Genomic DNA, 13,466 nt, shown 5'->3' with positions numbered 1-13,466 from the left:
GGAGCAAAGAGGCAGAGAACAGAGGCATCCTGAGTCTACCTGCTGTGGAAGCGAAAAGAAAAGCTCCCGAAGCCAGCCCTGATCATGCGCCCCACCCTTTTACTATTTTATTTAGTGGTTTGGGTGTTTGGGGCGGTGCGGGCAAGGATGGGGAGGCCAGAGTTATCATTGTTGGGAAGGCAGTGTGAGAAGTATTGGAAAATTATTACTTTTAGAGGCTGAAACAAAGTCATTTGATGAGCTCAGCTAAATGTCAGCTCTGTCTGCTGGTTACTCCCCTCACCCACTGAGAAGAACTGGGGAACAGCTTCGGGAGCAGGTGCCTGCCCCTCACTATCTGGGCTACGAGCAGTTCAACAAGCCCTGTTCCCTTGGGGTTCCTTGGGCTCCCAGTCCTTATCTGCACAGAGACACTTGCTCTGGAACACTGGTGCGGAAAACAGAGCCCAGTGAGGCTCCCTGCAATTTCCATGTGAGCTTAAAATTATTAGAAAACAAAACAAAAAAAGAAAGAAAGAAAGAAAACAAAACAAAGCCAAGCAGGGCAGGGAGTCTGTGGCTGAAATCCAGCTAGTAAATGCTGATAATTACTGGAGTTATAGGATGGGTCCTTGGGAAATCATGATACTGCCCTCTCTGACAGGTTTGCAATCTTTTCATTAAAGAAAAGTTATTAATAAGTATTAAAAACATAACATGAGGGTTTTTAAGCAGAGTTATTCATAAAAGCCCAAAGCAAAGACAACCTGAATGTATATCACATGACAAACAGATAAATAAAATGGGTGATAGCCACACAATAGAATATTATTCAATAATAAAAAGAATGAAACAGTAGCACAGGCTATAACAGGTGCACTGTTACTTAAAGATGCCTACGGGTACCTGGGTGGCTCAGTCTGTTAAGCGTCTGCCTTCAGCTCAGGTCATGATCCCGGGGTCCTGGGATTGAGCCCCTCAAATAAATAAAATCTAAGAAAAATATTTTTTAAAATATAAAAAGAAGCTGAACACAAAAGACCACATGTTGTGGGATCCCATTGGTAAGAAATGACCAGACTGGATTAATCTACAGTGACAGAAAGTAGATTAGTGACTTCCAGACCCTTGTTGGGGGGTGGTTTGCAGGAATTCAAAGGTGACAGCTAAAGGTGTATGGGCTTTCTTTGGGGGGTAATCAAAATCTTCTATAATGATTGTGGCCATGGATGCACCATTTTGTGAATATACCAAAAACCATTGAATTATGTGATTTCAGTGGGTGAATTGGATGGTATGTGAATTAAATCTCAACAAAGCTGTTTTTGGAAGTTAAAGACCAAAGTGGGGAGAGGGGAGAAAAAATGTTTTTTTAAAGTAAGTAAAATAAATAAAAAATAAAATTTAAAAAAAAAAAAAAAAGAAGAGAAAAATAAAGACAGTCAGGGGCAGCTCTGGGCCAGGGGCATCTACCAATTTGTCCGAAAAGTGATTTCAACATGTGGATTGGCTAAGGGGAAGGGATGGACCAAAAATCCCTTATCAAAAATCAGTCTTCCTCATTTATGGCCAGTTAGAGGAATTCACAGAATCTAATACAACCTAAGGGCACTCTAGTGAAATGGTTTCTCTTTATCCTGGAAAAAGCCATTCCCCATTAATAATCAGAGAATTGTCATTAGTCTAAGACCATGATGGGCCTTTGGCAGGTTTGCATAGGAAATGCCCGAACCATTTCCACTGCCTGGTCAGAAATTCATCAGACATTCATCGAGTCTTAGGGAGGTCATACATCTTAATTTTTCTTTTTAATATATTTTTAAAAGATTTTACTTATTTATTTGAGAGAGAGAGAGAGCGTGAGAGGGAGAAGATCAGAGGGAGAAGCAGACACCCCACGGAACGTGGAGCCTGATGCAGGACTTGATCCCAGGACTCTGGGATCATGACCTAAGCTGAAAGAAGTTGCCTAACAACTGAGCCACCCAGGTGCCCTTACATCTTAGTGTTTCAAAGCGCACTGGGTCTCCCCCTACCCACGGCTGAAATAGTGGAAACTTCTGTAATTGGAATGAGCACTAGTGCCTGGGTTCCACCCTGGGAGATCATGATTTATTTAATTCGCTTGGTGAGAAGCCTGTGCACTGGACATTTTAAAAGCCCCCCAGGTGATTCGCATGTGCAGCTGAGAGGACTACTGATTTTTTTTTTTTAAGATTTTATTTATTCATTTGACAGAGAGAGAGATCACAAATAGGCAGAGAGGCAGGCAGAGAGAGGGGGAAGCAGGCTTCCCACTGAGCAGAGAGCCCGATGCGGGGCTTGATCCCAGGACGCTGAGATCATGACTTGAGCTGAAGGTAGAGGCTTTAACCCACTGAGCCACCCAGGTGCCCTAAGGACCACTGATATAATGAAGGTTGTTTTAATAACTGGTAGAGAACAGTAAAATTACGGCAGTAGAGCATGGTATCCTATCATGAAAAAAATTTTTCTTTTTAGAATTATGTTTATACTGGGTTTTTAGGAGCGGCCATTTTGCATCTTGGGTAATTCTCACAGAGTCAAAATCCGCTTCTCTGACACTGGTACAGGGTCCCCACCCCCTGGGGGCATCACATTTCCCCATGTGTTATTGTTGTGTTGTAATGCCCTGTCCTCACTAGAAGCCTAGGCACTTGCCCGACCTATCCCTCCCCGTGAACTTCTCCTCACCTCTCAAACACCAGCTCAGATGCCACTTCTGTGAGACTTCCAACCATTGGAGGTGTCGCTCCCTTCCTCTGCATTCCCCTGCCTTTGAATTGGCCAGCATTCAGTTGGAACTCTCTTGTATTATACCCACTTCGTATCTGCCTTTAAGTTTGAGTAGGCTTTAAGTTCCTTGAGGGTGAAGGTGGAGTTTCATTTTGTGTTATAATTCTGTGTCCCCTCAGAGCCTAGCATGTGCTCAGAAAACACTTGTTGAAGGGTGCCTGGGTGGCTCTGTTGGTTGGGTGTCTGCCTTCAGCTCCGGTAATGATCCAGGGGTCTAGGGACTGAGCACTGTACTGGGCTCCCTGCTCAGTAGGGAGCCTGCTTCTCCCTCTGCCACTACCCCTGTTTGTGCTTTCTTACTCTCTCTCTCTGTCAAATAAATAAATAAAATTTAAAAAAAGAAAAAGAAAATACTTGTTGAAGGAAGGAAAGAAGGAAGTTCTTACCATATAGTCTTTATTGGGGGAAAGGTGCCAAGTAATAGCTAAAGCAGAGATGGGGTTTTAAATCCACCAAATCCCCATTATTTAATAAGAAGCTATTTTATTTTTCAAAATTATGCAACTGCAGCTGGAGGCAAGTTCCCAGACCCACTTCTGACCAGATTGGAAATTCTGAGTGCCCCCACCAGTTGTCACAAAGACCATCTATTCTTGGGTAAATGCATGAAGGAACAGAAACCGTTACTGCATCACTAATGAAAACCAGGCACTGTGCTAAGTGTTTTTACAAACATTTTCACGTACCCCAAATTGGTCCTATCACAGGGCTTGGCACGTGTCTCCAGAAGGTGGACCCACTGCTGCCTCTGTTCTCACAGGAAAAAAACATGCAATCTCAGGGCAGAAAGCCCAGCCTGGAAGAAGAGGAGGGAGTGTGACCAGGAGAGAGGCCCCACATGCCACGTGTTGAAGAATTTTTATTTTTTAAGAGAGAGAGAGCATGTGCATACGAGTGGGAGGGGAGGGGCAGAGGGAGAAGGAGAGAGAATCTTAAGCAGTCTCCATACTCAGCACAGAGCCCAGCATGGGGCTTGATCTCACGACCCTGAGATCATGATCTGAGCAGAAATCATAAGTCGGAGGCTTAACTGACTGAGCCACCCAAGGCAACCCAAAGAATTTTTTTTTAAAAAAAGAGATAAACCTCTGGTTCTATGGAGATATGGTGATTGTTTACATACAAAATATGAAATTATCTACCAACAAACTTTTGGAACTATTTAGAGTATTCACAAGTTTGCTCAAAACAAGATCGGTATGCAAAAACCATCAACATTCCTTTATATCAACAGTAATCAATTAGATTAGAAAATGCCATTGGAAAAAAGAACCCATTCTTCAGAGCAACAAAAGCTAATAAATCCAAAAAAAGACACAGAATCCTTCTTGATTCACAAAAGGCCAGAAGAAAGAGACTAGATTTATAAATGGGAAGATATAATTTCAATTAAAATCCCAACAGAGTTTTTTTCTCAAGGAGAAAGAGGGGTCATGAATAACAGAGGCAATACTTGAAGAAGAACTCAGAAAAAGAGCAGAGGAGAGGAATTGCCACGTGTAACAAAGCTACAGTGATCGAAACAGTGAGCTGTGGTGCAGAAATATACAAATTTGCCACGGAGACAGAAGAGAGACTCCCGGGACAGACCCTTGAGAATCCAGACACTTGAGTGAGCCAGAAGAGAGCATCTCAAACCACTGTGAAAAGGATTGCCTATAAATGGTGTGAGGGCAGAACAATGAAAACTTCTGATTTCTGCCTCAAACTAGCCACAAAATAAAATCCAGCTGGATTAATGAAGATTAAGAGCAAATTAATTAATTAATTAAGAGCAAAAAAAAAAAAAAAAAAAAACCAACCCCTAGAAACTTGAAAGAAAGAAAATACAGAAGAGATCATTGTAACAAAGTAAAGATATGAAAGCACAGAAAATGTAGAAGGAAGTGACTGATACATTTGACTGTGCTTAAGATTTCTGAATGACAAAAGAGATCCTAAATAAAAAGACAAACCAAGGGAACTTTCCAGAACGCTCGGTGAGACGCGGAGGAGCGGCGGCTACCCGAGCTGCGCCCAGCAACGCGCTCCTTCCCGCTCCCCCACATCGGCCTCGGCCCTCTCACCGGCTGTAGAAAATGGTGAAAGAAACCACTTATTATGATGTTTTGGGGGTCAAACCCAATGCCACCCAAGAAGAACTGAAAAAGGCCTACAGGAAACTGGCTTTGAAGTACCACCCTGATAAGAATCCAAATGAAGGAGAGAAGTTTAAACAGATTTCTCAAGCTTATGAAGTACTCTCTGATGCAAAGAAAAGGGAATTATATGACAAAGGAGGTGAACAGGCAATTAAAGAAGGTGGAGCTGGTGGTGGTTTTGGCTCCCCCATGGACATCTTTGATATGTTTTTTGGAGGAGGAGGAAGAATGCAGAGAGAAAGGAGAGGTAAAAATGTTGTGCATCAGCTCTCAGTAACCTTAGAAGATTTATATAACGGTGCAACAAGAAAACTAGCTCTGCAAAAGAATGTGATTTGCGATAAATGTGAAGGCCGAGGTGGTAAGAAAGGAGCAGCAGTTGAGTGTTGTCCCAATTGCCGAGGTACTGGAATGCAAATAAGAATTCATCAGATAGGACCTGGAATGGTTCAGCAAATTCAGTCTGTGTGCATGGAATGCCAGGGCCATGGGGAACGGATCAGTCCTAAAGATAGATGTAAAAGCTGCAATGGAAGGAAGATAGTTCGAGAGAAGAAGATTCTAGAAGTTCATATTGACAAAGGCATGAAAGATGGCCAGAAGATAACATTCCATGGTGAGGGAGACCAAGAACCAGGACTGGAACCAGGAGATATTATCATTGTTTTAGATCAGAAGGATCATGCTGTTTTTACTCGGCGAGGAGAAGACCTTTTCATGTGTATGGACATACAGCTGGTTGAAGCACTGTGCGGTTTTCAAAAGCCAATATCTACTCTTGACAACCGAACCATTGTCATCACCTCTCATCCAGGTCAAATTGTCAAGCATGGAGATATCAAGTGTGTGCTAAATGAAGGCATGCCAATTTATCGTAGGCCATATGAAAAGGGTCGCCTCATCATCGAATTTAAGGTAAATTTTCCTGAGAATGGCTTTCTGTCTCCTGATAAACTCTCTTTGCTGGAAAAACTCCTACCTGAGAGGAAGGAAGTCGAAGAGACTGATGAAATGGACCAGGTAGAACTGGTGGACTTTGATCCAAATCAGGAAAGACGGCACCATTACAATGGGGAAGCATATGAGGATGATGAACATCATCCCAGGGGTGGTGTTCAGTGTCAGACCTCTTAATGGGGCCAGTGAATAACACTGCTGGCATCTTATGTGCAGTAGTGAATGAGTGAAGGACTATAATCATAGCTCACTACTTGCTATTGTTTTTGTTTTAATATTCAACTATAGTAGTGTTTTAAAAGTTAAATGAAGAATAAACTCAAATATAAAAGCTCAAAAAAAAAAAAAAAAGACAAACCACGGAGTGGAACAGAAGAGCTGCAGTGCTTGTGATTGACACCTGATTTGTGGGTAGAACAGCTGCAAATTAAAGAGAACAAGGCAATGGTGGAAAAAGAAAACAGGAAAAGTTCAAGAGCAGACAGGCAGGTCGCAGAAGAGGGCACACGGTAGCCAATAAATACACAGATAATGCATACAACAAATTCATGCTTAACATGACTACCAATCAGGATACGAAGATTAAATAATCAAAATAAAATGAGATGTAGTTTCACACTCATTAGATTGACTTAGAACTGAAGTCTGACAGTTCCAGGAGCTGGTGACATTGTAAGGAAATTAGCACTTGCACACACTGCTAGTGTTTAAATGGGTACAACCACTTTGGAGAATAGTCAGGTTTGGTAATTTTTTTTTAAGAGATTTTATTTATTTGACAAAGAGAGAGCTCAAAAACAGGGGGTGGGCAGTAAAGGGAGAGGGAGAACCAGGCTCCCCACTGAGCAAGGAGCTGGACACAGGGCTCGATCCCAGGACCCTGTGATCATGACCTGAGCCAAAGGTAGATGCTTAACTGACTGAGCCACCCAGGCACCCCAGGTCTGGTAATGTTAATGTGAATGAATATCCTAGGGAAACATTCTATGTGGGCTTGAGAGACATGAACACGGATGTTTATGTCGTGGCCATCCCATCTACAGAATGGCTAGATGAGCCGTGTTATAGTCTTAATGGAACATACACTGAAAGAGGTAAAGATCCTCGAAGAAAGTCAGGAAATGGAGTCCTCCTTCTTGCTGTTTCTGACTGATGACAGGGAGTTACATTAGTCACCTCTCCCTTTTTACAGAATGCTGTCCCCAGATATTCCTGTGGCTTACTCCCTCAGCCTCTCCAGGTCCAGGTGCAAATTCCCATCTGCTTCGAGAGACTTCCTTGACCCCAGGATCCGTACAACCAGTATTTGTACTCCCTGACCCTGCTTTGTCAAGAAACAGAGTGGTTTAAAAGGTGAGGCCAGGGATGCCTGCGCAGCTCAGTCAGATCAGTGTCCAGGTCTTGGTTCTGGCTCAGGTCACCATCTCAGGATTGTGACAGTGAGCCCTGCATGGGACTCATGTTCAGCAGAGTCTCCTTCCTGCCCCCTTTCTTTGCCCCCCACCCCGCTTGTGCATACTCTCTCTCTAAAATAGATAAATCTTGGGTGCCTGGCTTATTTATGGCTCAGTGGGTTAAGCCTCTGCCTTGGGCTCGGGACATGATCTCGGGGTCCTGGGATCGAGTCCCACTTCGGGCTCTCTGCTCGACAGGGAGCCTGCTTCCTCCTCTCTCTCTCTGCCTGCCTCTCTGCCTCCTTGTGATCTCTGTCTGTCAAATAAATAAAATCTTTTTAAAAAATTAAATAAATAAATCTTTAAATAATTTTTAATAAAAATAAATAAATAAGTAAATAAAAGGTGAGGCCAGACCATGTTCTTTTTTTTTTTTTTTTCAGACCATGTTCTAATCCCAGATTTACCTTGTGCTTGTGTGTATCGCTTTAAAGTTAGTTAAGCCTTCTGTGACTCAGTTTCCTCCTCTGTAAATGGAGACAATAATAGTTTTCACCTCAGGGGATTGCTGGGAGGACCAGGTAAGTTAATATGCCGCAGACTTATACAAGGAAGTTAACAGTAAATTATGTGGTGGTTAAACCGAATGACGTGGGTAAATCTCATGAACTGGTTGATGAATGACAAGGGCAAGTCCCACGTGCATCTCACTCCTCCTTGAACTTCCATCCTGATTACGGGCATGTGCATGGTCCGGGCCTTGGTCACACCTACAGTGAGGTGTCCCCATGAGTTCCAGTGCCTCCCAACTGCTGTCCATGCCTCCCAGAGCCTGTCCGAGTCCATTTTGGGCAGTATGGGTTGAACTGATTGAAACGAATGCATTTTGACAAGTCTGTGTATGTCAGAGGATGAAACTCCACTGACTCTCTCAGGTGGTGTATTTTAAGAAGCCGCAGTAAAGATGGTGAAGATGGAGGGAGCAACAGAGCAGGTGAGTGACACAGATACCCGGAAAGGGAGAGTATCCTAGAGGCAGGCTATTTCCAAGGGCAGGAGTTCTGGGATTCCCAGACAAGAGAGCATGTGGGCTCTCACGCAGCCCATTTCTGAAGGTTTTTCTAGGGTCTGTTGTGCAACTGGAGCATTAACTGCTATATTCAAAGAGGGCTCTGAGCATTTAGAAAACATGTAGGGGCCCAACAGACACATGAAAAGATGCTCTACATCACTCATCATTGGGGAGAAATGCAAATCAAAACCACAAGGAGACAGCACCTCCCACCTGTCAGGAGGCCTAAAATCAAAAATATAAGAAACAACAAGTGTTGGTGAGTATGTGGGGAAAAGGGAATACTTGTGTGCTGTTGGTGGGGATGCAAACTGGGGCAGCCACCGTGGAAAACAATATGGCGGTTCCTCAAAAAGTTAAAAATAGAATTACCATCTGATCCAGTAATTCCACTATTGGGTATTTACCCAAAGAATACAAAAACACTAATTTAAAAGAATACGTGCACCTCTATGTTTATTGCAACATTATTTATAATAACAGCCCAAGTGTCCACTGATAGATGAATGGATAATTACTCAGCCAGAAAAAAGAATGAAATCTTGCCATTTGCAATGACGTGGATGGACCTTGAGGGTATAATGTTAAGTGAAATAAGTCAGGCAGAGAAAGACAAATACCGTGATTTCACTCCTATGTGGACTTTAAGAAACAAAACAAATGAATAAAGAAAAAAAGAGACAAACCCCCAAACTGACTCTTATCTACGGAGAACAAACAGATGGTTGCCAGAGGGGAGGTGGGTGGGGGCATCGTGAAATAGGTTAAGGGGATTAAGAGCACACTTATGACGATAAGCACCAAGTAATGAATAGAATTGATGAATCGCTAAATTGTACACCTGAAAGGATACAACACTCTATGTTAACTCTACTGGAATTTTTTTAAAAAGTTTTTAAATGAAAAAGAAAAACAAGATCTAGAAGGATCTACGCAGAGCCCTTAGAACTGGCCACAGGAGGGAGAGTGGAACTGGGGACAAGGAGGGTGAGCAGAGGCTTTAAAAAGAAAAAAACCCTATATATTTTTGCATGATTTGAATTTTTTACAGTAAGAAAGAATGTATAACTTCTGAGGTATTTGAAGGAAAAAATTATCTTGCCCGTGAGGTACTCGGTGAATGGGCATCACTATTATTCTTTAAAATGAAGACAGACTTCTCATCCAGCACAGAGGTCCCCAGGCAGAAAGGCAGCCCGCCGGCACCCCTTCCTCCTGCATTGCCTCTGGCCCTTTGGCAAGTCTCACTGGGTTAACCTCCAATGTACATCCTGAACCCACCAGCTTCTCACTGCCCCTCAAGGCCCGGCTGCCTGCCGTGCTCATCCCTCCCTAGACCCACATGCCATAGTCTCCTGCTAGTCTCCTGGCAGCCGCCCTTCCCCCTCCAACTCCCTCTGCCCAGCAGTCGAGGTTCCTTAAAATCCCCAACCAGGTAGTTGGCAAACACCAAGCAGTTGCCATGTGCTAGGCACTGTGATAAACCAGTCACTCTAGCTTAGTTAACCCTTTAACAACCCTGGGAATTAGGTACAGGTAAAATCTCTGCTTCACAGTTGCAGAAACGGAGGCATAGAGCATCCAACAATTTGCCCCAGGTCCACATGGTGGAAGGGCAGACCTGGGATCCAATCCACCTGGAGCACACACTCTTCACTGCCTCCCCACGTCACCCCCTTACAGCCTGTCTGTGCTCCTCTGTTCCTGCTCCAAGCATTGAGTGTGCACCATCTGACCCTTGCCTGCCTCTCCAGCCTTGGCCCCCACTCCCTTCTCCTTGGCCCCACTCCCTGGCTCCCCAACTACTCCCCTGCCTGGAAAGTTCTTTCTCTCATCTTCACATCACTCGGGTCTCTGTTCGAAGGCCGCCTGCTCCAAAAAGTGTTCCCTGATCACTCTTCCTAAAATAGCCCCCACTTTATTCTCTGTCCCTTTCCTGCTATCATTTTATCTGTAGATCTCATGGCATTCTGAGGTGACATCATCAAGTTACCTGCCTGAATGTTTACTTTCTGCCTCATCTCTCTAGAATGTCTGCTGCACAGGGGCACGGGCTCTTTACAGTAGCACAGTGAATGAATAAATACACTTGAGGCAGCCCAAAAGGATGCTGGCCCAGACCTGCCTGGCATCTGTCCAGTTCCCCTGCCCAGGGGGGCGCTTCTCCCTCTGGGTGAGAGGTGGGACCCCATCCTTCTCTCTGGGGACCTGGACTAGCAGGAAAGAAGGTGAAGTGAGATCCTTGGGATTCCTTCCCGGTTTCTCCCCATCTGGTTCATCCCCGTAACCATGAGGCCTCTAGCTCGCCAACCACCTAGAAGGTGAGCTCACAAACCTACCCTGCCAAAGTGGTAAAGATGTGAAGCATTGCCCCACCCAAGGAGATGTGCACTTTAAAAGAGGCCAAACAGGAATGACACTTTACCCCAATGTCTGACTGTGTCCTGACATGACTTCCAAGACCAGGATGCTGGAGGGGGCCGCTGTCTTTCCCTCTCTCAGGCCTTGGCACACAGGGCATCGCAGAAGAGTGTTGGGGGAGTGGGAGGGGTGGGTCCACACTCACCCAGTGGGTCAGAGACTGGGATCTGGATGACCCCAACCTCAAATGTCCCATTTGAGGACTGCCTGCTGGCCACTCAACACTCCTCTTCCTTTCCCACCACCCAGAAGGCCTGGCTCTGTCCCCGAAGCACCCCCAAATGATCCTCAGCCTCCACTTCGGGGACTCTCGCCAGAGACTTCCCCAGGGCACCCAGAACAAAGGCCTTACCCATTTCAATTCCGCAGATGACCAGAGCAGCGATCACTGCACCTGCTGACGTCCCAGCAAAGCGATGGGTGGTTTCCAGCATCCGGGGGGCCAAGTCTCGGAAGGCATCCACAGCCCCGGCCTGGTAGAAGGAGAGAAATCCACTACCAGAGAAGGAGATGGAATGAGGGGTGTCTGGATCCCCCTTGAACACCTGTTCTTCCATCTCCTCGGCCCCTCGGTGCTCGCCTCTCGGGCTGCTGCTCTCCTGCTGGAACTCCGACCAAGCTTCCCTGCCAACTCAGAACCTAGAAAGGGGCCGTCTCTCCTGGGTTGGCTGGGACACCCACGGATGGCACCGGCAGCCACTGCCTGGGCCTGTCGAGCTCCTCCAGGAGGCAGTCCCAAAGGCTGGTGAAAGGCTTCGGACCCCAGTCGAGGTGCAGACGGCACCTTGAATGTGCGAGCAGTGTCCTGGGCGTGCGGGCACCCCCCTGGCTTCATCGTGTGGCTAGAGTCATCTCAGCCCCTGGACTGTGCTGCGGACGACAGGCAACATTGGCAGCTGCCACAGGGACCATCCCAGGGAGGCAGGCACTGCTCAGCCCAGGAGGCTCCACACACTGAGTTGCAAAACCTCCGCTGATGGTTATCAGAGGCTTCCTCTCTCTCTCTCTCTCTCTCTGACAGGGTGCGACAGCCAAGGAATTTTATGCTGGCCTCCCTCCAAGGAGAAGGTGTCCCCACCCCCACAGGGGCCAGAGCCAACAGGTCGGTCATGGTTTTTGAGGGGGACACCCTACACCACCCATGGCTCTGCCAGCATCACCCCTCCCTGGGCTCCTCTTCCAGGCCCTGTGGGGCGTGTGTGGTGTGTTACACAATTGTTTTTATTTGTTCTTGCAAAAGAACTTGTGTGTGTGTTCACATATTAGGACATGGCCATGGGCAAAATGGCAAAGGAAAAGAAGTCAGGCTTCAGGGCCGCACACATCACGCCTCTCCATCTCTCCCCACCCTTTCTCCCCAGCCCTCCGTTGACCCACTCTCCTGTAGCACCCTCTCACCAAGTCCCAGACTGTCATGTCATCTCCTAAGTATACAAGAAAAAAAATCGGACTGAACTCTAGATCACTCTAACTGTCTGGAGCTTCGCACAGCACACTCTTCTAATGATAAATTTGAGATGACAATATGTAACCCTAAGAATGCACAGCTAGGGAGGCCAGATATGGGGACCTCGGGGGCAGAGGTATTTTGGAGCCCTGAGGGCCAAGGGGCGGGTGCCTGGGGACCAAGTTTGGCTACAGGTCATGCCCCCTCTGGAGCTGTACACAGTGGCCCTGGAGAGGAGGGCCCCGCCTCAGTCCACAAATTTCTCTGCCTCGGATATCGCAAAGCTGGCAAGATCACATCTCTCTCCTCCCCCACAGACCATGCAGTGGCAGAAACAGAATTAGAATGGGACACCAAGTCCCCTACTCGATGCTCAGTTCAGCTCCCCACTCTGTTACAATGTGATGTCAATACTCCCCCCAACGCAAGGAACTCCCCTGCATGCTTTGCCTCCCTGGTCCAGCCTGGAATCCACAATGCGGGCAATGATCAGGATTTGGTAAGAAGGGACTTTTCTCTCTTGGGTGGATAGTCCCAGATACAGAATCGCTTCCTCCATCTGGGAAGAGACCTTTTTTTTTTTTTTAAAGATTATTTTTTATTTGTTTGGCAGAGAGAGAGAGATCACACATAGTCAGAGAGGCAGGCAGAGAGAGGAGGAAGCAGGCTCCCCACTGAGCAGAGAGCCAGTGGGGCTCGATCCCAGGACACTGAGTTCATGACCTGAGCCAAAGGCAGAGGCTTTAACCCATTGAGCCACCCAGGTGCCCCTGGGAAGAGACCTTTGGACCCAATGAGTGTGTAACAGGGAAATGCATGTGTCCGTGGGCACGCACACATGCACATGTGTGCAGAGAGAGGTATAAAGCTCACCGCTTCTTGGGAATAAGACCAGCCAATGTGAAATAACCAGAGAAACGCATGAGGCAGTCTGTAATTAAGGACTGACTTGTGCAGCACTGAGACTCCTACCAGGGAAGCGAATACGAGGGCGAGTAGCATGGTTTGGGGGATGTGAAGAAGCTAGAAGCTAGAAAGATATGGCTATAAATTGCCGGGCATGCGGTACGTCTGTTATTATTAAAGGGTAAGAAGAGTCAAGGCTTCTGGAACAGATGGACGTGGGAGATGAGGTGGGATGGAAAGATGGGGTCGGAAGAGGAAGGCGTGATCTACTTGTGACATGAAGGAGGAGCTGTCAGGGAGCTCAGGCGTGGCAAAGAGACCTGCATTGGAGG

At 46.3% G+C, this 13,466-nt stretch overlaps 2 protein-coding genes across 3 annotated transcripts in view; one reads left to right on the top strand and one right to left on the bottom strand.

Annotated features, from left to right (window-relative positions):
* Window positions 1-11,745, bottom strand: part of PNPLA1 (patatin like phospholipase domain containing 1) — a 42,997-nt gene extending 31,252 nt beyond the window's left edge. The window contains exon 1 of one of the 2 annotated variants that reach the window (XM_045074782.1): window positions 11,134-11,745. In XM_045074782.1, the coding sequence (XP_044930717.1) occupies window positions 11,134-11,338 (205 nt within the window). In that variant the 5' untranslated portion in view covers window positions 11,339-11,745. The remainder of the gene's footprint in view (window positions 1-11,133) is intronic. The other variant, XM_045074781.1, reaches the window with a different exon arrangement.
* On the top strand, window positions 4,760-6,225 carry LOC123390647 (dnaJ homolog subfamily A member 1-like). Its single transcript, XM_045074780.1, has one exon. It carries the CDS (start codon window positions 4,875-4,877, stop codon window positions 6,069-6,071), a length of 1,197 nt encoding a protein of 398 aa, XP_044930715.1. The 5' UTR covers window positions 4,760-4,874; the 3' UTR covers window positions 6,072-6,225.
* Window positions 11,746-13,466: the final 1,721 nt, after the last annotated feature.

This window comes from Mustela putorius, unplaced genomic scaffold (assembly GCF_011764305.1).
Source record: "Mustela putorius furo isolate JIRA1106 unplaced genomic scaffold, ASM1176430v1.1 tig00000135_pilon_pilon_pilon, whole genome shotgun sequence".
NCBI classification, from domain to species: domain Eukaryota; kingdom Metazoa; phylum Chordata; class Mammalia; order Carnivora; family Mustelidae; genus Mustela; species Mustela putorius.
This window is presented reverse-complemented; position numbering and strand designations above follow the sequence as displayed.

Excerpts from the sequence above, each read along its gene's own strand:
- LOC123390647 (XM_045074780.1), top strand. The coding sequence starts at position 4,875 with ATGGTGAAAGAAACCACTTATTATGATGTTTTGGGGGTCAAACCCAAT.